The 26,703-nt window shown below is 40.6% G+C and overlaps 2 protein-coding genes across 11 annotated transcripts in view; one reads left to right on the top strand and one right to left on the bottom strand.

Moving 5' to 3' along the window:
• LOC126396319 (unconventional myosin-IXb) overlaps positions 1-8,004 on the bottom strand; it is a 62,145-nt gene extending 54,141 nt beyond the window's left edge. For all 9 annotated transcript variants that reach the window (XR_007570565.1, XM_050054279.1, XM_050054280.1 and 6 more), the window contains exon 1: positions 7,600-8,004. The gene's annotated coding sequence lies outside the window, so the exon portion shown is untranslated. The remainder of the gene's footprint in view (positions 1-7,599) is intronic.
• Positions 8,005-12,908: 4,904 nt separating this feature from the next.
• On the top strand, positions 12,909-25,882 carry s1pr4 (sphingosine-1-phosphate receptor 4). Of its 2 annotated transcripts, none has more exons than XM_050055800.1 (2): positions 12,909-12,943; positions 24,073-25,882. In XM_050055800.1, the coding sequence occupies exon 2, from the start codon at positions 24,231-24,233 to the stop codon at positions 25,470-25,472; it is 1,242 nt and encodes a 413-aa protein (XP_049911757.1). In that variant the 5' UTR covers positions 12,909-12,943; positions 24,073-24,230; the 3' UTR covers positions 25,473-25,882. The 2 variants fall into 2 exon arrangements, with proteins under 2 accessions (XP_049911757.1, XP_049911755.1); XM_050055798.1 differs by lacking the exon at positions 12,909-12,943 and adding an exon at positions 23,290-23,398.
• The last annotated feature ends 821 nt before the right edge of the window (positions 25,883-26,703 follow it).

The following is a 26,703-nucleotide window of genomic DNA, read 5'->3' as shown; positions in this document are numbered from 1 at the left end:
AGCCCAACCCAATTTGTGCCAATATACTTACACCTTTAAGAGAGGATTTTGGTGGACCAGCCTTTCTATTAGATCAGGGACTGCATCATTCCCTTTAGTGTCTTAGGACTTCGGGTTCATTCTTAAATCTCTTTCTTCCTCTGTATTTGCATCTCTACAGTATTTGTGGGACATGCAAATGCAGGGAGTGTTTCAATAAGTAAACACAAAAGGAGATCACAGCTTCAATTTCACTAGTCATTACATAGATATCATGTAATGTGCATATTTATCTCCATCATACATGCAGGGGATCATCTTTTTCAGAATGTAGTAAAGCTATTAGTGCACTACAAATTCAGGAATTCACAGTCAGTTACACATGGCACTTGTGTGACTTCTGTGGTTTGGCTGCAGTGAAAGACAAAGCATCTGATGGTTGTCCGGATGTGCTTGTTGGGGACAGTGTTTTAGAAAACAAAATATAAAAATTCAGTGCAATTTAGTCTAAAAAACTCTCAGCTAAATACTCTTCTGGCTACTTTTTGTCTTTTTCCTACAACCCAAGGAGGAGCTGACAAAGACGTCATTAGGATTTAGGTAAATAATAATGATAGGTGTATCCGGCTGGCCCTTGTTAGCTATGATCCAATTTTGACAGTCACCTTCAGAGCTGAACTATGGTGTAGACTAACAGCAAATAGAGCTTCTGGGTGTGCCCTCTCTCTGCCCATAATCCAGAGCCAAGGGACAGGATCAGTGACCGCAGAGAGGATGGAGGGGGAGGTTATAACACTCACCACAGCCATCAACTAGTCAGTCAATCTGCATCCACACACACACAGTCCCCTTCCTGAGGGTGACCACTGTAGCCGGGGGGGCAGGGAGCAAATGACAGAGAGGCTTCAACTCAATATGTCAGACTTCTGAGATATAACCATAGATTGGATTTTATATCTTTTTGCAAACAGGTTGCATGTGATGTTGACCAGTATTGATATTGATGCATGGAAGATTTCCAGATGGGTCTAAGAAGAGAATCAAACTGTGGAATCCTGAGAAAGATTTTGTGATCTATTGTGGATAGTTACATTATTTTGTGTGTTTTTGTAGCTGAAATGTTTTTGTTCGGTGGCCCTGTGTGGCTGCTGCTTATTTTTTTGGCTGACAAGTTGCAGGCTCTTACTGGGAGATCTCCAACCACAGGAGTCTCTGCCAGAGCGAAAGCCCATGCATAAAAATCACTAACGGAGACTTGTAACTCACACCACCTCATGTCAAAAAAGTATAACTATCCCTTCTACGTAAAAAGAGTCAATTGTTGCGATCGTAAAAATCAGGGCTGTTGAGCTGTTGGTATCTGTAATGTGATTCAAGCAGGTGCCGTAAACTCTTGAGGATTACTATGCAACAGAGAGTAATAGAGATGTCGCACGTAGATTCCAACCTAGCCTAAATGAAGTCACTAAATGGTTATATAAATGTCTTCCGTGACGTTGACAGACCACTTTTCACTTCACTGTGGAAAATTCTTGAGTTGTATATTTTGGTTAAAACTTGTGCTTGGCTTATAACTGTGCCTATAATCAGAATCTAAACAGGCAGATTTGGTATAATCATAATCATCACAATCAAGCTTTGATCCCAATCATCTTGACTTGATGCGTTTGGACCCTGCAATGATGGCTGAGTGAAGGCACAACAAACAAATGCACTGTAAGTAGGCCATCCCTAAACAGTCGGTCTGCCTTTTCCTCACTTATACCCTATCATTACAGCTGGGTCTATTTATAAAAAACCCATAAATTCAGCTTGCCACATTGAAAGAGCCAAGTTACCAAGGAGTTTGTGGAACTGATGACTTTAAACCCTCACCACTCTCCCTCTTTTTACCTCTCTCCTTGTCTACTCTCTTGCTAACTTTCTTTTGCATGCACTCTCCATCTGGTGCAGTCCCTACAAAATACAGGTCACTGCAAATCCACACTGCAAAGCTCGGTTAGCAGCTTTCTGAAGAACGCAAGGCTATTTATTCCCCTCGTCTTTCGCCACAGAAAGGCGGACCCTGGAGCATTCCTGTCACATTATTGGACTAAGCGCTAACACACTGTATGTACACAAAAGAACACACTTACGCACACATACCGGTGTCCCATTTCTCCTTTCTGACCTCCTCCTTTCCTTTCCTCTCTTCCTCTGTCTTCATACACCTACCCAGCTTGCTTTACTGAAAACACGGATAGGCAGTTTTTACCCACCTCAGCGTATTGAAATCAGCTGTCAACATCTGTGATAAGATATGGAGATGGAGCTCTTTCAACAGCTGAGTAGTTAAAGATTCTGCCCTATTGAACCCGCCAAAAAATTTACAAAAGGCACAATGACACCCAACCGAGCCCACCCTTGTGTTCTTGAGCAGCAGTGTAACTAACAGAGTGATACAGACCTCTTCCTGATGAGCACGCATGTAATAGAAATACAAGCCTCTACATGTCTGACTTGCCTGCCAAGCCCTTGGCAATGTGCCCTTTACTATACCTCTGAAGTAGCAAACAGACTGACACTAGGTCAACACTCGTATCCTACTTACTGAGGCTGTTCTGCAGTGCCATGGGACTGCAGGTGTCTGCGTCATTCCACAGGTAGCCTACATCATCTTACCCCAGCACACAGCTGCATATAGAGACGACGCATGCTGCTAAGGGACACGTTAGAAATCCCTCTGCTGCCACAGCACACCATAGCTCGACCTGTTCCTCTGTCCCTGTTCTGTCAGAGACTTGAATTAGTCAGATTCTGAAGCCAAAAATAAAAAGAGGAACACAGTAGCCTAATACTGAACTCACATGAATAAGCTTAGACACACACTGCGTCTTTGCTTTGAACACACGAACAACAAAAACAAGGCATATACCTGTATTTTGTGTTTTCATTATCATTTGGAAAAGAAAACGTCAGACAACTTTGCACATTCTGCAGATGTTATACACAGACACCCAACCTCAGGCTGAAACTAGCTGTGAGAAACAAAATAGTTTCCAAGAAATGCGGCAAACACCCAAAACATTTGACGACACTTGACAGAGGTATTGAGAGATCAATTGAAACCTCCACAAAGTTGCTTTCATTATCTTCAAGGCAAAAACGGCCCCCGCACCCACTGAAGTAATCGGCTAAAAATAAAATGCTCATATGTAGCTAACCACAAGACTAAGACATGAATGTACAAATAAGCCATTGCAATTTCTTTGCCATTCATTGCCCACCAATTCATCGTTGTTGCCTTTACAAAACATTTTACATGTTTTAAACTATCTTGCTGGCTGCGTTTGTGATGTCACACACAGAGCAGCTTGCTTGATAATCAAATTAGGAAACAACAGCAGTTCCTCTGAAGTGGTTCAGGTTGAGGACAAAGACAGCTACATTTATTAAAAACACAGACACACAATCATACAGCCTCTGCAGATAAAACCAACAGCTCTTTGGACTCGGGCTTAGCTGAGATAAGACTGGTTTATAGTGTTATTTGTGAGGCTATTAATATTTAATAAAACACAAGCTAAGATTTAGTGGTTGAAAATAAATGTAATAAAGCTGAATATGAAAGCTGAGTCTGAGGAAACCCTTGAATCTCTCCTCTGAGAAATATTGGCACAGCTATGATTGAGGCAATTATCTTTTCATCCGCAGTTTCACACAATTGCGTCCGCCAGGATGTGTAGACCAATTACCACTCAAGGCTGAACAGGAGATGTAATTGGTCTTCCTTCCCCCACCCCCTTCTTGTCCTCAACCACTGTCAGCTCCGCAGTGGGGCTTGCAGAGTACCAACCATTAGCAGGGGGCCATATGGCCTTTTTCTTCCAAAGATGGCAGAGAGCCGTCCTGTGTGGACTGCCTAAGTGTTTTGAAGCACTTTAAGGAGGTATGGGATAAAAAAAATTGCCTTTAATGCAACATAATTTCTTTGTGGGGTTTTCTGTACAAAATAATTTAAGGATACTGGGACATGTCCTTCAAGTGAATAATTAAATTAAAGTAAATATTATACCTGTCATTCAAATGCCATTCATTACGTTTAGACAGCACCGTGTGTTTATACCTTAATAATACCTGTATTCAGTCACATCTCCTCCCTTTAACATTTCTAAATATTTACTATAGATGAAATTGTGAGACAAGAAGCATTTTAATAAATGGAGATTTGACTCTTAAGCCTTCTCTGAGGGATTGGGATGTTAATTAGATTTCGAATATGACAGATGGGGACGCTGACTGTACTGAATATGCTGATGCTTGATCCACAGCATAGTGCTGTTGGCAGGCCCAACACCACCAGTGGGCTTCCAGATGCTGCACACACACCCACCACACATCTACACGCCTCCCCTATCAATGTGCCCATTACAACTGAAATTGTTACACACAGTGTTTCAACACCATTACTCTGCAATGCTCATAAAGGTAATATTTAATAGCTCTATTGTGCTTTTTTAAATAAATAATAGTCATGCAAGGTCAAATATGTTCATAAATTTAAAATAATTATATTGTGTTCCATGTCACTTGAGTTTGATCTTGAAGATTTAATTCCAAAGGCTGCCTGGTTGCATTCATCTTTTTAATGAGATGTCACTTGAATTTATATTCCAGGCAGAGGCTTTGTAGTTCAGTGATGAACTGTGGCATGCAAAACATCTGATGAAAATTGGTCCCTGACTGTTTTGTTTTAGTTATTTGTCTAATTATTTATCCACTTGCGGTAGAAAAATGACTTGTTATTTTCAATGTTCTTATTAAGTGTTACCTGAGGAGAAAGTAAAGTAAAGCCTTAAAAATATATAAAATTAAAATAGACTTTCAACAGTCACTTGTTCAGAAAGCTACACTCAAACTAAAGTTGATGCCCCATCTACTTGTTCTGCAGGGTCACAGAGTACATTTTCTGTCGGACATCCCATAATCCTCCAGCAGGTGAATATTTAGGCTTTACGTTTCCACTCTTTAGTCTGCTTATTTCAGGCCATTCCTGAAGACCTGAGTCACAACATGTGGCTTAAGGCTTTTAAAGCATGGAAGGACGTGTATACATTATTTTACAATGGGGAAATTACTTGCTCGTTAGGCCACTGCAAGAACACGACAGCATTCAGACCAAAGTAAATCACAGAAATGGAAAAAGGGAAACAAGCACGGGGAGGAACTTCTAAGTGAAGTGCATATGTGTGTAGTTTCAATGTTCCTATGTATGATAACTTTTTTCCACCACCCAGACATTAGTCATGTAGAGAGAGCTTGGTCCTGCCGCTAGTGTGGAAGATTTTGTCAAGGTCCGGCCAAGGTGGTACTTTATGGAAGAAACAGCTCTGAAATTATTGCCTCAGCACGATTATTTTATGTGACTCAATACATCTCGTCATGTCAAAATATTAATCAAAATGGCATAATATCCAACAACAAATACTGTGATATTGACCTTCACCATATCTAACCAGTTCTAATTGTTTACCTTTACAGTGACATGATGACACTAGTTTCACATGATCACAGACAGAAACCAGGGTGGGCGGTAATATTCGCGTGCAATGACAGGAAAGGTAAGCAGAGGCAGTCATGGCTGATATTACTCAGCCAGACAGTAAGTAAGTAAGTTCAGAATGTGGTTAGTTAGTTGTTATGCAGTTAAGTACTGGAAAAGACAAGCTCTAACCTATATCAGGATGCCAGCATAAAAAGCCAAGACAATACCTATCACCTATCAGGAATACTGCATCAATATACACCGATCGACCAAAACATTAAAACCACTGACAGGTGAAGTGAACAACATTGATGATCATTTTGTTACAATGCAATGTTCTTTTGGGAAACCTTAGGCTCTGACATTTATGTGGATGCCACCTGACACACTCCACCCACCCAAACACTAGTGCAGACCAGGTACACCCCCTCATGGCAACGGCACTCCCCAGTAGCAGTGGCCCCCCAGCAAGACAATGTGCCATGCCACACCACAAAAACTGCGTGGCCAGAAGAACATGACAGAGACCTCAAGGCATTGATCTGGCCTCCAACCTCCCCAAATCCCAGTCTAATCAAACATCTGTGGGATGTGCTAGTACCCCACTTCACAAGCCACAGCCAACGCCCTTGTGCCAGACACCCTCCAGAGGTCCTGTGTCCACAGATCAGAGCCAAGTCAGGCCCAAGGAGGACCCACCACCATGGATTGGGGTAGCTCTGGGGTACCAGCACGTCCCCCAAATGTTCGATCAGATTAGGATCTGGGGTATTTAGAGGCAACGTCGACACCTTGAGCTCTTTGTCCCATTCCTGAGGTCATTCCTGAGCAGTTTTTGTGGTGTGGGGGCCACTACCATCGACAAGTGCTGTTGCCATGAGGGGGTTTGTTTTGTCTGCAATGGTGTTCAGGTGGGTGGAGCGCACCAAGAAGCATCCACATGAATGCCAGGACATACGGCTTCCCAGCAGAACATTGCACTGCAAATAGATGATCAATGTTAATCACTTCACCCACCAATGGTTTTAATGTTTTAGCTGATCGGTGTATGTCCCCACATTAAATCAGAGCTGCAACTAAGGACTGTTTTCATTGTGGATAAATCTGTTGATGGCTTTCTTGATTCTCTGATTAGCTGATTTGTCTCTTAAATGTTAGAAAACAGAGAAAAATGTCAGTCAGTGTTTCCAGAAGCTCAAGATGATGTCTTCAAATGTCTCACTTTGCCTACAACCCAAAGACATTTATGTTACTCTCAGTAAGTAGTCAGAAAACATTCACATTTAAGAAGCTAGAATTAGACAACTGTTCAACTAATTGATTAATGGTTGCAGCTCTACTTTAAATACATCTGTGGCTGTATTATACTACTTCACCTATCACTGGCAGTATGGCTGTACTGTACTGTACTGTAGCCATAAATTGTGCACCACCACGGAGGGCACATAATAACAGTAATGATACACTGGTAATTTGGATAAACTGTAGTTGCCCCCTTCTAGACAATTCCAGCTGGATTTATTACAAGGACTAAAGAGTCTGCAACAAAACTCCACAATGTGTGGAGCTTTTTTTGTGTGTGTGAAATCCAAGAGAGCCTTGTTGACTCCAATAAAACAACAAGAAGCCACTGACATGTAGGTTAGTCACATTATCAACCAGGCCTGGGCACATTGCACTGCAACAAGTCAGCCTACATTCTCAGCTCATTCACACACTAACTAGATGCAACTATGCTTCTGTAACACTGACCAGACAGGCGACATGCTGTTACAACAATTATCATTGCAGTCAGCCAGGACGGTTGTGAAAGGCAGCTAGTAAGCTATCTCCATTTTGTCTTAAAATGGGACCTTAGAAACTCCTCTCAACAGAGAACGGTTAAACTGGTTAACGTTACGAGACGTTGACTGAATAACTTCCTATAGCAGCACTGTCAATGCAGTGTCTAGTAGCCATAAACACGAAACACATATATATCGACAACAGTAAACCAAACATATTTCCACATATACATTACTTTTAAATATACAGCTTGAATGAGCAGGCTCGTACAAAGCCAAGTGTACAGGCAAACAGTGCTTAACGTTCGTTACCTTTACCGGCTGTTTTTCTCATTGTCTCGGTTTAATCCTTGACTGGGTTCCCCACGATTCAACCAACTGCTGGAAAAATAAAAATAAATGAAAACCAAGACGCAGCTTTTCAGTTTGTGGTTAGCTTTTTCCCTTTGATGAAACCAGCACTGACTCGTATGAACGAGGCTAACAACGGTGGAGTCCCAGACAGACAAAGCTCAGAGTTGAGTCAGTTTGACGGTTTGAAAACCGTTTGGAAAAAGAAAAAATGAACCGACAAAATAACCGTCTCGTACGCTTAAATTACACAAAGAGGAGCAGCCTCTGAGATAAAATAGACCCGGAGGTCCACTCTTTCCTGACAGACTGTGTGGTTTCACACCGGCTAACCAGCTAGCCTGTCGCTACTTCCTTTCTCTTTGCCTAAATAACAGAAGCAGTCTGGGCGGTGAAAAAAAAGTTGAGGAAAAAGGCAGAAGCCAGATTCAGTACAATGAAGGCACCCTGTTGCTCCGGGCCGTTTGTGACACAGCAGCGCCCTCTGCAGGTTCACAGTGGCGGTACGTCACGGTGCCACAAAGGCTCACTTCTGTCCCCATGAATTACTTCCTCATAGTTTCCTCTTCTTTATCATACAAACACGGAATTATACAAAGTAAACTTTTAATATCCACACTAAAAAACAACAACAATGGAATTTTATTTATTTTATCTTGTTTTATTTTATTTTATTTTATTTATTTATTGCATTTTTGGGACAAAATTGACAAAAATATTTGTTTTTCTTCTTTTTCTTCTTCGTCTTTTTTTTTAACAGACCCTGTACTTTATTATTATTTTTATTTAATTTTACTTATTTATTGCATTTTTGGGGCAAAATCAAAATTGACAAAGATCATTTTTTTCTTTTTCTTTTTCGTATTTTTAACAGACTCCATAGTTTGCTTTTATTTTGTTTAATTTTTTTTATTCATGTATTTATTTATTTCGTTAGTCAGTTAGGTATTGAATTTTGGGGGCATTTTTTTTTCTTTTTCTTCTTTTTTTAACATTACCCATAGTTTATTTTTATTGTGTTTTATTTATTTATTTATTTATCTATTTATTGAATTTTGGGGACAAACTTGACAAAAATCTTTTTTTTCTTTGTCTTCTTCTTTTTTTAACTGACCCCATAATTTATTTTTTACTTTATTTATTTATTTATTTATTTATTTACTTAGTTAGTTAGTTATTGCATTTTTGGGCCGAAATTGACAAAAATATTTTTTTCCTTCTTTTTCTTCTTCTTCTTCTTTTTTTAACAGACCCTGTACTTTATTTTTTTATTTAATTTTATTTATCTATTGCAAAATATATGGCAAAATTGACAAAAATCGTTGTCAAAAATCTTTTTCTTCTTCGTATTTTTAACAGACTCCATAGTTTGCTTTTATTTTGTTTTATTCTTTATTCATGTATTTATTTATTTCGTTAGTTAGTTAGTTAGTTAGTTATTTTTTTAACAGACCCCATAGTTTATTTTTATTTTGTTTTATTTATTTATTTATTTATTTATTTATGTATTTATTTGTTTGTTTATTTTTGAAACATTGGCCTCTGCCAAACTGTTGAGATGCTGCAGATGGTATGTGTAAAACAGAAACAAAAAGAAAAAAAAATACAAAGTATGTATTGTCACAGTCCTTGTAATATGTTAGTATACCAACATACATCAATTTGTTACCATGGAATTAGAAATATAACCAGTATAATTATCATTTCCATATATTTGTTCATTACAGTTCATTACTGCACCATTACAGTACTTTGAAAACATCTCAGAGGTAATGAAAAATCATACTGATACACTTTATTCCATCAAATATATAATGAAATAACATTAAATATATGGTAGTAATGTTAGTGAATAAAAATAATAAGAGCAATAATAATAATAATAATAATAATAATAATGATAATACATCAGTCATCAAAGACACTTAACATAGAGTATGATTTTTAAAAACACATTAATCATCTTTCTTTCATGTTTTACAAAAATTGTATAATTTTAGCATCACTACCTTTTACCGTAAAATGCCAATTTAATCATTTCATTGAGCATGGCTTTATACTGTAAAAAAGTATACTTATGAAACTATTTGAGCATACATATTAGTGATAAGTTATCTGTATCATTCAACAACAATGAATGATAAGGTTTTTTTAGATTTCATAGCAAATAGTCAGTTTTAGTTCCACTAGCATAGTTTTACTACCTTTACCATAAAAGATCAAATTAATTGTTTGTTAGCGCATGTTTTTAAAAAACATTTGACCATCACTAGACTTTTATTTTTGTATAAAGTTAGGCTTCTAAAATCTGTTCAGTAACACTTCTGAAACTACAACATGTCAAAAAATATGCCTACCTAGAATGGATCTGCATGGAGAACAGAGAGGAAGAGTGAGAGCAAGGCGAGGAGGAGGAGCAGGAAGAGGAGGAAGAAGAGGAAGCTGGTGATAGCCCTGGCCGAAGGCATTATGTTTTCAAGTTGTCCATCCATCTGTTTGTATGTCCATCCATCCATCCGTACACACATACGAACGTACATCCCATCCTTGTGAACACGATATCTCAAGATTGGCTCAAGGGAAATTCTTCAAATTTGGCACAGGGTTGACTTGGATTCAAAGATGAACTGATTAGATTTTGGTGGTCAGGGGTCAAAGGTCAAGGTCAGTGACCTTGCATCTGTCTAATTCTCGTGAACATAATATCTCAAGAACACCTTAAGGAAATTTCCTTAAATTTGACATCCACTTGGACTGAAGAATAAATTAATTCGAATTCTGTGGTCAAAAGTGAAGGTCAGTGTGACCTCATAAAATATGTTTTTGGCCATAATTCAAGAATTCATATGCCAATTATGACAAAACTTCACACAAATGTCTAATAGTATAAAGAAATAAAGTGATGACATTTTATATCCAAAGGGTTAACTTCCCTGTGACGTGATAATATTCTGCATAAAACACTTTTCTGACTATTACTTAATGTCATATCTCAAGAACAGAAGGGGAAATATTTGGTCAGATACTGAACTCTTTTTGGGTGCCCACCTTGCAGCTGTGCTGATTGTATAGATTGTCTGTGCTGTAGGGGGGGCAATGATTGTGGTACATCCATGTTTTCACAGACATGGGTGTAAACTGTAAGAGAAACTTGATTGGTGCATGGAGGCATACAACTGCGGGGCTGTCTAGTTCAGTTACACATGGAATATACGTCATTACCTTATTACAGTTTTTCTCAATTGCTAAAACACATTTCACAAAACTTTCCTCCATTTTCCCAAAACTCTAAACACAACACACTTTTCTAAAGCTACATAAACAAAACCACACCTTCTCTCTTCAAAACTCAAACTTTCACACCAAAACAGCTGCTCAAAGCCTGCAAAAATTTAAACACTATATGCATCATTACAGACTCCAACAAAACAACTGAAAACACAATGTTCAGTGTGTGAGAATGTTCTTTTTTTTCACAACTGCCAAAGCACATTTTTAGAAACCTTATAGTATCTGTTCTCAGAATATATCACTGTAGAGTATTGGGCATTCATAGATTTGTGTGTTTCATATGAACAGTATGTAAATCTACAGAAAATACAGTATGTACACTACTGTACTGCATCACAACTCAATGCAAACACTACAGAGGATCCATTATACACAACAATACTCATTAAAAACAATGTTCAGGGTGTGATGTTTTTTATTTATTTATGGAACTATACAACACACACACACACTCCACAATCATTGTGCGGCATCACGTCGTCAAGCTGGGTCGGGCCACAGGACCTCATCTACATCGCAGGCAATATTGTCCTTTGGCAGGCAATGTGGGAAGAACGCCCTGGCATGGCGGATCCATCCTTGGAAGGCCTCCACAGGCACGTCGTCACAGGCCAGGTCCATAGCCCTGAGAAGGTTCTCTCTTGTGTAAGGTTGGCGGTCATACACCTTCCACCTCCATGACGAGAAAAACTCCTCTATGGGGTTGAGGAAAGGTGAGTAGGGTAGCAGACAGACATTGAGGAATTGTTGGTTGATGTTAAACCACTCTCTAATCTGGTTAGTTCGATGGAAACGAACATTGTCCCAAATGATAACATAAATGGCCTTCGTCCATTGTGTTCATTTGGAACCTTCAGCAAACTGTCCACTCTGAACTGGCTTTTATAGGTGTGGTCACATCATTTGCAACAAGTGTCTTCAATTTTGAGTCGTTATGTTTAATGAATGAAGCCAGGTGTGTTCATTGTGTTCAAATTTTGCTGACTGTGGCAAGCATTTTGCATCACATGAGCTTTAATTTGATGATTTGAGCAAACTTTTTTGCAACTTGTGTTTTAGCAAGACAAAATGTGTTTAGATTTATGAGAAAAGGAGGATTGTGTTTTGTGAGTTGTGTCTTAATGTGAAATGTGTTTATGGTTTTGGCAAATGGGGGCTAGTTTTATTAAACGTGTTTAGAGAACTGGTCATTTGGTTTAGAGAATTGGCTTTTGTGTTTTAGCAATTGGGAAAAACTGTAACTCTGCATCCCTGTGTATTTTTTTTTTTTTTTTTTACAGATAATGGATTCAAATCCCACTTGAAGTGGAGTGTGCCATACATGGTGACAATGAGAGCATGGAGCGAATAGTGTGACTGTGGCCTGTTTACACAAACCAACAGCCACATCTGTGTGATGAGACGTATGAAACCCTACACCTGCAGGGAGGGGCACCTTTCCATCTGATTGGGAGTTCCTGTTTTTCTCTTGAAGTCTACTTTATGAGAAATATTGAGTAAAAACATTGACTCTAATGTGAGGATTTTGTAAGACTTTTGGTTAGGTGCCATGCTCTCGCAAGTGCAAGTGCGATTCTTGCCACATATCCTTCAAAAATATTGAGTCAACACACATGTTGAAAGAGGCAGCTCGGTCAGTGGGATTTCATTTTTTGTAGTAAAATCTGCGTGATTTCCTCACTTGTCTTAAGAAAAGTGATGGAAAATTCAAAAATATCTTTGAGAATAAAACACATTTTGGGGAAATACATAGGAGATACCTGTCAGACTTCTAAGACCATGAAATTTTAGAATTGTGGGCAACTGGGAAATTTGAACAGTTTCTTTGTTTCGTCTCAAGGTGATGGAACAAAAGTGACAGCAATCTTGTTGTTGAATATCATGTTTGTGTGTGTGTGTGTGTTTTGGGTGTGGTGTGCGAATACTTCAGCTTACTTCCCCATCAAAAATGTGGTATAAAATCTGTAGTCAGTGACATCTTCTCAGTCACTCAGCATCACCACCAGCAGCCAGAGTAAGTACTCTCCTCTGCACAGCATTCACATCACTCCACAGCCATAGAGCAATAATAATAACCTGAAAATGGATTTTAACAACCAAAACAGGGTAAAATTAGAATATAATGTCAAATATATCTTAATTGTTAAACACATTTCAGAATTTTCGCTTAACTCTTGGAGCACAGCATAGAGCACCTTATGTGGATGTTTTGTTCTTTCTTTGTTTGCTTTTTGTTTTGCTCAGATTTTATTTAAAACAATATGAACATTGCAAAAAATCTTTTTCAGTCTTTAGTCATTTTAATTCATTTATTTTGATTGACATCACTGAAGAAGAAAAAAAGTGATGCTTTTGCCATTTTGCTATTATTTATAGTGCAGTAATTCATTGCTGCAGTGCTGTTTGAGAATTTTAAGAAAGCATGCATTTCCAGTCACAGTTACAGTTTTTCCTTATTGCATACACACAAAATGACCCAATGCACACAATTCTAAAAACCTGAAGCTCACGTATTAACAGTATGACTCTGCAAAGCTGGGTTGTGACTTGACCCCGGCTGGAGATCACTGATAGACAAATGTTCATTGTATCCTACCCTCATACAAAGATGAGTCCAAAACTTATATAAACTCTTTTGATGGCAGTGTTTTACATTCGCCACACCTGTTTTTGACTGATGCTCTGTAAGAGATATTTGTTTCATAGCTGTGTGTATCGTTTTGGTGAAAAAAATCAGAGTTTTGACAAAATGGTTAACTATTTTTAGTTTGTGTTTAGAGTTCTGAGAAACTGAGCTGCAGTTTTAGGAAACATTTTTAAGTGATTGGGAAAAAGGGTCATGCCTTTGCAGCTGCTTACTCATCCTGTGTTAACCACAGTTAGGTGGACGGTTGTGGCACACGAGGGAGGCATTTAAATGAGGGCTTTTAAACTCAACGAAGCACTGTAATGAGGGAGCAGTACAGTCAGGACAACGAAGGGAATTGTCTTTATATTCACATAGATGCTGTATTTAGACTACCTATTCTTTTATCTTCTCAGGTGTGTGTTGTGAACAGGCAGAGTGTGATGATAGCCTGTTTGATCACAGTAGTTCCACACTAATTCCCACTCAGCTCGTACCAGCTTGGTTCTGCCTGTTCCCACCCACAGCCTTGATCACTCACTGGCACCGCCTACGTGGTCAACATCTTCATGTCAGGCAGCCAGACGTTTCGCCTCACCCCTGCTCAATGGCTTCTCAGGGAAGGGATGCTGTTTGTGGCCCTGGCTGCATCCATATTCAGTTTGCTGCTGATTGCTATGGAGTGTTACACCACCATGATGAAATCACTGCCCCAGAAGTCAGCCGGAAAGACCTGTAGGATCTACGGCTTGGTGGCACTCTGCTGGGTTTTGGCGCTGGTGATTGACCTGTTTGATCACAGGAGTTTCACACTAATTCCCACGCAGCTCGTACCAGCTCGGTTCCGCCTGTTCCCACACACAGCCTTAATCTCCACCAGCCCGGTCGTTGCTAATATGAATGCCCTCTCCTCCCTCACCTCCTCCTCCTCGTGCCCCCACCTGTACCACTTACCCAGTTTCCCCAGCGACACCACCATATCAAACGACACCACCACGGCCACCGAGATCAGCCATTTGATCTTGAGGCATTACAGCCACAGCCCTTCTCCCTCTTTTGATGGTGCCCAGAACCACAGAGCTCACCAACGCAGACACTCCTGGCAATTCATTATAGATTTTTAGAATGGCAAACAAGCGTTTACCTTTAGACTAGATACTTTTTCTTAACTGTTAACACAACAGCACAACAGCTTCATACAATAAGCCACATAGGATGGTTAAGTTTCTGCTCAGAACGGCATCTTGTTCATTAAACTCAAACTGCAAAAAAAACCCTTTCTCTACATGCACTAACTATTAAAACACGGCGGAACAGACTCATACCAAATTATTCTAACCAAACACCAGCATGACGTTCCAACTCAAGAGGAACAGTCAGTGCTGACTTTCAAAATTTCAAAATACAAAGAGTTGATGACATTAGCAAACAGCACATGATGCTGTGCTCATTGTGTTTAGAGTTTTGAAGATGTGAGCACAGATTGGACATAAGGATGTGAGCAATTGTAAAAAACTGGGGAACTGTCATCACCATAGTTGGGGTTCTTTCTGCTCTGCTGGGGGCCACTGTTCCTGCTGTTACTGTCCCGCCAGTGTGCACTGCTGTCCAGCACTGACCTTCACATCACCCTGGCTGTCCTTAACTCAGGCCAGTATTTGCAATGATAAGCACTTTTCTTTTTGAATTCCTCTTCATATATGACATAATTGATTGATGTACTGCACTTTAACTATTAACCTTTTACCTCGTCAAATAAAAATAAATGCATTTATTTTTATAGATATGAAGGCAAGGTTACAATGACAGCACATTTTGCATTCCTTTCCACTGTACTTTGATCACTGACATTCATCTAATCAAATAAAAATGCAGATATGAAGGAAAATTATTTACCAGAAGTATTATTGTCATGATATCTAACATAGAAATAGGTAATATACGTGTATTGCACTGTAATCATTTATGTTTTACTGTATGATGAAAATATAAATAAAAGACAAGATAGACATGATGTGACTGTACACGAGAGAAAATATTTTTTATTTAATTTCAAAGGCTCGTCTTCTCTGTTGGACCTGACAGTCTCCCCAAAAGGTTTTTTTTTTGCAGGCTGCTCTTCCCTCTCTGCTTTTATACTACAGTTACAGGCTTCTGTACTGTACTCTCAGTACGGTATACTGAAGAACTGGTTTTTATCTTCACCTGTAAAAATATTTCAACAAAACAAAACCAACAGTCTGCCACTGTGTTTGTAACACTCCTGAGGTTCCACCCTGTCAGGCTAAATCATGGAAAAATGGGTCTGATCCAAAAATTGAAAAACATATTTGATATAGTTATAAAAGTTCTGTCTATGTTGTCTAGTCTAGTTTCTAGTTCCCACCATGTCGTGTTCTGTAGATCAGTGGTTCCCAACCTTTTCCTTTCTCGAGGAACCCCTTTTCTTCCACTGAGTAAATTGACAGCCTGACCCCTGACTAAGAGACATATTTTGTGGCTATTTTACATTAAAACTGATAAACTGTAGCCCAAAAAGTAAAAGCAGTAACTGCAGGAAGTTTGTGAAAGCAATCTGGATCCATTTGATCAGATTATTTCCTATGAATTTTACATCAGAGATGAGTTTTCTCAATATTTTTTTTTTATTTTTTTGTCTGTATTATATATATATTTTTTAAAAACAACTAACAATCAAACACACTTAATAGGCCTTTTTTTTTTGACAAATTCAGTGTTGTCATCTCCCTGATGCAAGGCCATTGTTCATCAAGCCTTTTGGTTCTGACCTGCGTACTTCTCTGGTGCAGGATAAGGCTGTTTAGCAGAGTGTGAAGACTCTGTGTTGATAGCTGCTCTTCACCGTGCTTTCATCCTGTGAGAATTTTTTTCCTGTGAGAGTTTATATCTTGAATAATAATTCAAAATTTGATTTCAAAAAATTGATTTTGTTTTATTCATGTAAATAAATTAAATGCTAATATATATGCTATATATTTGAGAAAAAAAAAAGGTTTTCCAACACCCCTTAAACTCAAACTACCCACCCTTCTCGTGAAGCTTTGGTGACCCCTAATGATGGTGGTCAGGTTGGGAACCAGTGCTGTAGGGTTAGGGTTATTATTTGAGTGCCTGAGATCGGCTAATATGTTTTCCTGACAGTTAAATATGTCACTGTTCTTAAATAATGCAAAAAACAAAACAAAACAAACAAAAAAAAAACATGAAAAATACATGTTTGGGTTTTTTTATATTCAACCCGTTTAGTTCACTACATAGATGTGTTACTTTACATTAAAAAAAATTATACTTCTCACCTGGTATGTTAAATATAAAACAATCAGTCCAAAAACACAGAAGTGACTTGATGTCAAGAAATAAACTTCCAATTTATGTTACATCAAGTTGTGTGAATTCAGTTTTCATGATTTCGGTGAGCTCTGACGCAGCTTCCAGCGGTCTCACAGTGATGCTGTATGTTTTCCCTCTGACAGGATAATGACTGTAATACTGCTTTGTGGCCACCAGATGTTGACTGCTCAACACCATGCACGTCTGTATCCTTGAGTCAAGACTTGAGCAACCACATTTGTTAGAGATAACTGTAGATTGTTGCATGAATTGCACCGATTGGCCAGATGGTGTCACCATAATCATTAGCTCTACACTGTGACCAGTAACTTCTCAACCATAAGACTGGAATTAACATTTATTTATTTCAGTCTCTTTAGGTCTAGTTCCACCATGAAACCATTTCTGCAGCACATTCTCCATAGTTGCCATCAGATGTTTTACACACCCAGTTTAACTGTCTTATGATCCTTGTATCACAGAGTTTTGAATTTAGTTGTTGTTTGACCACAACACACTGGAAGTTGACGTCAAAGACCCACAACAGGAAGGGAGTTGGTTTCCTAAACGTCTAAAGCTCCACCAATCAATATTTTCTTCATATTTACAGTGAGCAAAGTGGCTGTGTGCGTTGTGAAAGGGCTGCGGGTGCAGTGGATGTGCACAGCAGGCAATTCATAGCTCATATGAGGCAACAGTACAGGAGTGGCATATGCCATGGACACAGGCATGGATTAAGAATGATTGCACGTTTGTGGAGAAATGCACTCCTCCACAAATGAAATGCACTCCTCCACAACAGTGATGTCGTCTAACATCACTGTTGTAGGTTAAAAGCCTTAGCATCCCAACATATCTGTTGGGAAGAACTGTAGCTCACACATGTTTTAGATTTATGCTGTGTCAAGTCATTTTTGATGTAAAGCTGGTGGCATGAAGCTGCAAACTGACCACATGCCTGCACCAGTATTGCTTGCATCCAGACCTTTGAATCTGCCTGCTCCACTGAGTTCAAGTTGACTGAAACAGAATGTAACGAGTTGACAGTTCTGCCTGATAACAGGCAAGCAACAACACTTTCTTTGGCCAGCTGCAACAGCATCAGCGCATTGGCCTACAGTGTGAAGCTCAATGGCATACGGAAACCCATACTGCCCCATCTACACCAATACAGTTGTATGATTCAAACTCTTCCATCAATCCATTATTTACTCAGCTTTTAAACAGGCTTAAACAGGATATAAACATGCAGACATGTTTAAAGGGACAGATGCTTTAAAGCAGTGAAACGACAGGGAAGTGACAAGACAGAGAGAGACTGAAGCTGCAAGCAGTTGTTTTTACACACTTCCCTCTGCTGATTTTGACAGAGAAATTGTTCCTCAGTTAAGTATTTTGTGCTCCAAATAAAAAAGGGTCCCCTCACAGTCTTTACATCCCACTCAGTCACTTTAGGGGCTTGGTGTGAATAGATAGTTAAAAAGTATGATTGGAATAGACAGATTAAAAGTAATAAATAAATAGTGGGGCTGCTAAACTGGTAGCCTCCCCACCAGTACTACCACATCACTGCCCTCTGTGTTGGTGTCGGACTGACGGTGCAGCCCCACTAAATGCAACGAGACATTTGCCCCCATTTATTGTGTATTGGAAGCAACTGATTCGCTGCACAAAGCATGCTGGGACAACTGCAGCGCAGACCTACCTGGTGGTGCAATGAGAGGGTGTCACATCAAGGCAGCCAATCAAGCTGCAGCCACAAGCAACCAGCGGGGCAGGACGGATCTGAGTGTGTACGAACTGGTCGCATAGAGCAGGGCTGTGCCACGACATTGCAGCCCCACTGGCTGGGTCTCTAGCTCTCTGTGCACCATGTTTGACCCTTACATGTCAGGAATGTCTGTCTGTCAGCTCGGTATGTGTTGTCAAGAAAAGGTAAATGCAGCTTCAAATGCCTACTCAAATCAAAACCATGCTGCACTGCGTGGGCTGAAAATTTAAAAGGGAAACTCCACTGATTTTACACATCAAAGCCTGTTCTTGGGGAGTATGACTACCTGTGTGTGAAAAAACAGTTGTATAAAGCCTTTTGTGGCTTTATAGCCTCTTTTGATATCTAATGAAGTACCTCAAGTGATGTCACTTGTGTCAGCGTTGGCTGGAGCTGAAGACTACAAGAAAATAATCAAGTGTGGACTTAGACAGAAGAAAGAGAACCTCCTCATTTAGTAGTGCAAACCTAAATCAGTGGGGCACTCTTAGGGCCCATACACATGCCATGTCTTTCACCATCTGAAAAACGCGAGGTCTCGTGGCGGATGCTACTCTTGTGCTTACTCTGAGTCAGCTTTCAAAACTGCAGAAGCAGGTTGTGTCTGAAGGTGCTTAGCGACCATAACTAACACCGTATCATAATCTACACTGCTCAAAAAAGAAATAGAGGAACACTTTACGGTCACAGTATCAGGTCAGTTAAACTTCAGGGAATTAATCTGTCCATTTAGGAAGCACAAGTGATTGGGAATCAGTTTCACCTGCTTTGGTGCAAATGACAGTTGCTCTCTCCTTATCCTTCCTGACTGGTTCTTGTCTAGTGTTGTGTTCTGCTAGTTTCCCTGTCACTATTGGTAGCATGAGGTACACAGGTAGTCCAGCTCCTCCAGGATGGCACATCCATATGTGCGGTCACAAGAAGGTTTGATGTGTCTCCCAGCACAGTCTCAAGAGCATGGAAGAGATACCAGGAGACCGGCTGTTAGATGAGGAGAGCTGGACAGGGCCGTAGAAGGGCATCAACCCAGCAGCAGGACGGCTATCTGCTCCTTTGTGTGAGGAGGAACAGGAGGAGCGCTGCCAGAGCCCTACAAAATGACCTCCAGCAGGCTACTGGTGTGCATGCTTCTGACCAAACTGTCAGAAACAGACTCCATGAGGACGGCATGAGGGACCGACGTCCTCTACTGGGACCTGTGTTCAAAGCCCAGCACCACGCAGCTCGACTGACATTCGCCAGAGACCACAAGATTGGCAGGTCCACCATTTGCACCTCACTTTCTTCACAGATGGGAGCAGGTTCACACTGAGCACATGTGACAGACATGAAAGCGTCTGGAGACAGCATGGTGAATATTATGCTGCCTGTAACATCATCCAGCATGACCAGGGTCAGTGATCGTCTGGGGAGGCAGATCCTTGGAGGGTCACACAGCCCTCCAAGTCATAGCCAACGGTAACCTGACTGCTGTTAGGTACGGGGATGAAATCCTCAGAGCGATTGTAGGAGCAGGTGTTTCATTCAAAGGCTGGGCTAATGTTGTTGTGATGTTACTGGTTGGAATTGTGGCATAAAGAAGAATAACTCAACGCTCAAACCCATGAAAAGCAGCGCAGGAGAAATCTTCTGAGCACAAAGCCAAATATGGAAGTAACTAAAGATGAAATCTCTGCAACACTCACTAAATGCTGACACAGGAAAACGCTGGCCTTGTCATAATGTCTTCTCGTACAGAAGTGTTTATGACTTGTACATGAAGGCTCACTGTGAAATTAGCAAGGCATTCAGGGCTTTGTCACATATTTTATGATTGCTTTTTGCACATTTTTCCACAAGTTGTAATGCGAGAGACTTTGTTTTAGGTATTACTATACGGACAATTAATAGTATTCCAATTGCTAAGTTATAGATAAAGAGCTGGCAGAAAAAGGTTTCCATTTATGTACAGTGTAGTAGCAACATAGTGTCCGGTTCTTTACTCACGAAGGCAAGATCATGTTGATTTTTGCCAGCCGTGACAACGCCGTGTGAATCTGTATGTATCATCCAGGCGAAATGTGGCCTTGGTGATACTGAGTGTTACAGGAACTGTGGTGGAAGACTGTAGTTTATATGTCTGTCTGTCTTTCTATCTCTGGACAGGTTTTGTCCAGACAATAGCATCACAACCGTGCAAGATACAGTCACGAAACTTCACAGGTGTGTAGTTGAGATCAAAATGAAGGCCGAGTATGACGATGGATGTGGCACGATCAAGGGGGCTAGAAGTAATGGCATAGAAGGGGACTCTGGCTAACATTTGTTTTACATATGTGGCAGATCAATGTATCATGGCTGGAGCGATGGTCTCTTGTTGTTTCATATGATTAAACAAACATATACAGATATTGTCATGTTAAAAACTGTTTTATTCCATTACACATGAACTATTCCTCAATGCACTTATTAATCTCCTGCATCCCTCTGCATTCTTACATTGTCACAGGTGACTGATTCAAATCCCACCTGGTTGGCCGGGGCTTTTCTGCGTACAGTTTGCATGCATGGTAGGTTATGTTTCCTCCCACAGGAAACCTAAATGCCTGCAAATATGACAGTCTGGTGACCAGTCTGTGTGCTGTCTCACCAAGTGCATACTGGGATTGGCTTCAGCCCCCTGCAACTCTGAACAGGAGAGACAGATATAAAGAGCAGTGTGGCGGATATCATTGGACAAACAATAAAATCCCTGGACTGACTCGAGGGCAAAAGCACAATCTTGTTTAGAGCCACTGCAGCAAAAGCCTACAGGGCTGCTGGCTCTGCTTATCAGTCAGTTAAAACACACTCACACACACACACACACACACACACACCACACGTGGTTTAGAATACGCACTTTGTGGTTATAGTGCCGATTGAAGTTATATTTTCAGAGTAAGGGCGTATTCAACAGTCGTCTGGGTGTTGTTAACACCTCAAGTTGCTGTTGTTTGCATTGAAATGAATTCTGTTTTTCTTTTTCCACATTTCATTTACAATAACAGCTCACCACAGTATTACTGCATGTAGATAGAGGAGCATCTTTCCTCTACTGCAGTCCTTACTGTGTGGTTTATTGATGCATGTTGTTTTTTTACATCTCAGGTCTAAAAAGGAGAAGTTAAAATTTAGCTCCTTTGGTTTCACGGGTAAAGCACCTTCATGTTGTGCCAACTGTTACACTTGACTCACAATATAGGTCAAGTCTCTCGCGGTTATACTACCTATGTGTTGCTTCCATCTTTATGTGCACTCTCGTTTTCTTGAATAGAGAAACCATGCAATGTGGAGAGCTGTAGAATAAAACCACAGACACATGTTTATGATGGATGTAGATGGAAGATGACAGATGAACCCACTAGCAATTTCTCGTATTACTGAAATAATAACATTTTCTATGAGCATGAAAAACTACATTTTCTTAGAGAAACATTTGGGGCACTGGCATGATTATAGTTCTATTTTCTCTATTTTCTCGTCTGACCTTTTTTCAGACCACACTAGCATGCTTTTGAAGCATTTGATAAATGAAAATTACAGTGCAGCGATACAATTAGACCCTACTTTGCTGAAAGCTTGAAATATATAATCATAAGTCTTTGAAAACTCCACTCTGAAGGGCAAATGTGTTCAGCCACGAGTTCTGGTTTTGCTCATATTTGAAAAGTGGTTTCTTGATTTTAGGGTCTGGCATCACTTTCGGGTGCTTGCAAGATGCTTCGTATGCTGGTTCTCAGTATATTATGTGTTTATGGTTGACTTGAAAGTGGTCTTGGTCTCAATGCCACTGCCTGTCTTATGGCATGTGGTTACAGTCTGCTGCTGCATGGTTGGAGGTTTGCTGAAGTGGAGTGTGCCATACATGGTGACAATGAGAGCAGAAGTGGAGTGTGCCATACATGGTGACAATGAGAGCATGGAGCGAATAGTGTGACTGTGGCCTGTTTACACAAACCAACAGCCACATCTGTGTGATGAGACGTATGAAACCCTACATCTGCAGGGAGGGGCACCTTTCCATCTGATTGGGAGTTCCTGTTTTTCTCTTGAAGTCTACTTTCTGAGAAATATTGAGTAAAAACATCAACTCTAATGTGAGGATTTTGTAAGACTTTTGGCTAGATGCCATGCTCTTGTAAGTGCAAGTGAGATGCTTGCCACATATCCTTCAAAAATATTGAGTCATGTTACAAAACATTTACAACTTAGTGTGGCACATGTGTTGAAAGCCTTGTATGAGTTATCATTTGGCAGCTTGGTCAGTGGGATTTAATTTTTTCTAGTAAAATCTGCGTGATGTCCTCATGTGTCTTCAGAAAAGTGGTGGAAAATTTGTTAATATCAGTAAAAGTAAAACACATTTTTGGAAAAACTTATAGGAGATACTTGTTGGACAATTTGGACTTCTCAGAGCATGAAATTTTAGAATTGTAGGCAACTGGGAAATTTTCACAATTTCTTTGTTTCTTCTCAAGGTGATGGAACAAAAGTGACAGCAATCTTACTGTTGCATATCGTGTTTGTGTGCGTGCGAGTGTGTGTTTGTGTGTGTGCGAGTGTGTGTGTGTGTATGTGTTTTGGGTGTGGTGTGTGAATACCTAACCTTGTTTAGCTTACTTCCCCATCAAAAATGTGGTGCAAAACTCTGTAGTCAGCGACATCTTCTCAGTCACTCAGCATCACCACCAGCAGCCAGAGTAAGTACTCTCCTCTGCACAGCATTCACATCACTCCACAGCCATAGAGCAATAATAATAACCTGAAAATGGATTTTAACAACCAAAACAGGGTAAAATTAGAATATAATGTCAAATATATCTTAATTGTTAAACACATTTCAGAATTTCAACCTCTAGGGTGCTGCATGAAGTACTTGGGGTTTTTTGCTCAGAATTTTTTTAAAACAATATGAACCTTGGGGAAAAAAGCTTTTTTATTTCTTTAGTAATATTTTAATAATTTGTTTTGATTGATGTCACTGAAGAGAGTTTTGCTGGAAAAAAGAAAAAACAGATGTTTTGCCATTTTGCAATTATTGATTAATATTATAGTGCAGTAATTAAATCAAATATAGCTGCATTGCTGTTTGGGAATTTTTAAAAACATTTTTCCTAGCATTCTCGTAAGAAAACAATGTGCGTATTTCCTCCATGCGGCGATTTAAATGCCTTTGCAGCTGCTTACTCATCCTGTGTTAACCACAGCTAGGTGGAGTGTTGTGGCACATGAGGGAGGCATTTAAATGAGGGCTTTTAAACTGATTGAAACACTGTAATGATGAAGCACACAGCACAGTCATGAGAGCCAGGGAATTTTCTTTCATATTCAAGTAGATGCTGTATTGAAATTTCTTCTTCTTTTGTCTTCTCAGGTGTGTGTTGTGTGCAGGCAGAGCTTCAGTGGTTAGAGTGTGATGATAGCCTGTTTGATCACAGGAGTTTCACACTAATTCCCGCGCAGCTCGTACCAGCTCGGTTCCGCCTGTTCCCACCCACAGCCTTAATCTCCACCAGCCCGGTCGTTGCTAATATGAATGCCTTCTCCTCCCTCACCTCCTCCTCCTCGTGCCCCCACCTGTACCACTTACCCAGTTTCCCCAGCGACACCACCATATCAAACGACACCACCACAGCCACCGAGATCAGCCATGTGATCCTGCGGCATTACAACCACACCGGCCGCCTACACAACAGGACCATCTCAAAAAACCAGAGCCACATCAGTGTCTCCATGGCCGTCCTCCTCTTCATCAGTATTTCCATCATCCTGGAGAATCTCCTGGTGCTGGTGGCCGTCATCTCCCGCATCTGCCACAGCCGGCGCTGGGTTTATGTCTGCATTGCCAACATTACACTCAGTGACCTCCTCACTGGCACCGCCTACGTGGTCAACATCTTCATGTCAGGCAGCCAGACGTTTCGCCTCACCCCTGCTCAATGGCTTCTCAGGGAAGGGATGCTGTTTGTGGCCCTGGCTGCATCCATATTCAGTTTGCTGCTGATTGCTATGGAGCGTTACACCACCATGATGAAGCCAATGCCCCAGAAGTCAGCCGGAAAGACCTGTAGGATCTACACCTTGGTGGCACTCTGCTGGGTTTTGGCGCTGGTGATTGGTTTCCTCCCTTTGCTGGGCTGGAACTGTGTGTGCAGCCTGGGCAAATGCTCCACCCTCCTCCCTCTCTACTCCAAGTCCTACATCCTTTTCTCTCTCTTCATCTTTTTCGTCATCCTCCTGGCTATTGCCGTGCTTTATGGTGCCATCTACTGCCACGTTCACAAAAGTACACAGCTGGGTCCACAGCGCAGTCGCAGGCGCTCTTTGGGTCTGCTTAAAACTGTGATCACCATAGTTGGGTGCTTCATGCTCTGCTGGGGGCCACTGTTCCTGCTGTTACTGGTGGATTTCTTCTGTGTCTCCCGTCAGTGTGTACTGCTGTCCTATGCTGACATTTGCATCACCCTGGCTGTCTTCAACTCAGGCCTGAACCCCATCATCTACACAGTAGGCAGCAGTGAGATGAGGAAGGCTATGGCTGAGCTGCTGTGCTGCTGCTGCGTGAAGGCTGGCCTCTGTCACCCAGACAAATTCACATCAAAGGAGTCCAACAGCACCTCAGGGAGCAGGAGGGACAGTCTGAGGAACAGTTTTAACAAAATCAGGAATCTGAGTGTGGCCTCCCCACCGTCAACTCCTAGCAAGGCTCGCAAGGCATCCAAAAAATACAGGCTGAGCTCCACCACCAGCTGTCTGTCAGTTTCAAGTGGTTAAACCACAATGTGATCCCCTCCCAAGCAAACAAGTCCTGTGTGTGCACTGATACACATCTAACCGTTTCCTCTCAGTTTTGGTTTGAATGTTCAATACTGTGCCTGCAGGTACTTGCACCAAACTGTCAGAAAACCTGCTGTAAATGTGAATTTATCCTGAAGTTTACAATGATGAGCATTTATTTTTTGCATTACCAGACATTATGTTTTTGCACTGTACTTTGGCCATTGAATATTACTAGCCTTTGTTAAATGTTTTTTTTTTTACAGATATGAAAGCATATTATTTACCAGAAGTATTATCTTTATAAGAGTTAACATAGAAATGAATAATGATAGTGTATTGCATTGTATTGTAAGCTGATGTTTTACTGTATGATGAAAATATAAATAAAGTTTATTTTTGCTTAATACATGAGTGCATGCTTTTTACAGTAAGTATACTACCTCTGCTTTCCTCTGGAGGGAGACACATCATCGAAACCTTGACTAGCTCCAACAGATGGGTCATGCTTTAGATTTTCCCAGCCTGAAATATACCTTACCGTAACCTTAACATAAATGCTTCATAGTTTTCTATATTTACCATATCTACATGTCGCATAGTCCACCATATTTAAAATTACATTTCAATCTCTGCCAAAAAAAGATCTCTGTTCATTAAACTGGTCCGATGCAGGCTTTGCAAAACACTCATGCAACTCTACATGAGGGAAAATATTTTTAACTTTAAAGGCTTGCCTTCTTTGTTAAACCTGACAGCCTCCTCAAAGCGCCTTTTTGCAGGCTGCTCTCCCCTCCCTGCTTCTCTGACAGGATGACTGATGGAAGTTCAGTGCAGAGGAGGTGAGGGCTGGGACTGCAGCCCCAAGGGCACATACAGCCTGGGCTAATTGATAAATGCATTATGACTGCCTGGCAGGGCGGATAGATAAGGTTTAGCAGATAGTATGCACCCGTAAATTATACAGACTACTGTACTGTACTCCTGCTACTGTATACCGGAACAACTGGTTTTGCCTTGATGTGTAAAAGTATTTTCACAAGACAAAAGCAACGGTTGGCCATTCTGCAAAGGCACAGCATGCAAAGTGTGCTCTCTGGCAGTTTCACTATTTTGTTCCACGAAACAGTTGCTGCAATAGATCAGAGCCACAAGGTGCAGACTCACTTGCTGTGGGAAGTCAGTACTGTGTTGTTCACACTTTCAGCACTATATGTTTGCTTTGCTT

This window comes from Epinephelus moara, chromosome 10 (genome assembly GCF_006386435.1).
Source record: "Epinephelus moara isolate mb chromosome 10, YSFRI_EMoa_1.0, whole genome shotgun sequence".
In the NCBI taxonomy this organism is placed as follows: Eukaryota; Metazoa; Chordata; class Actinopteri; order Perciformes; family Serranidae; genus Epinephelus; species Epinephelus moara.
Note: the sequence above shows the minus strand (reverse complement) of the source record. Positions and strands in the feature narration are given on the sequence as shown.

What these genes read in the sequence shown, in the direction of transcription:
- s1pr4 (XM_050055800.1), top strand. Translation starts at nt 24,231, where the DNA reads ATGAATGCCTTCTCCTCCCTCACCTCCTCCTCCTCGTGCCCCCACCTG.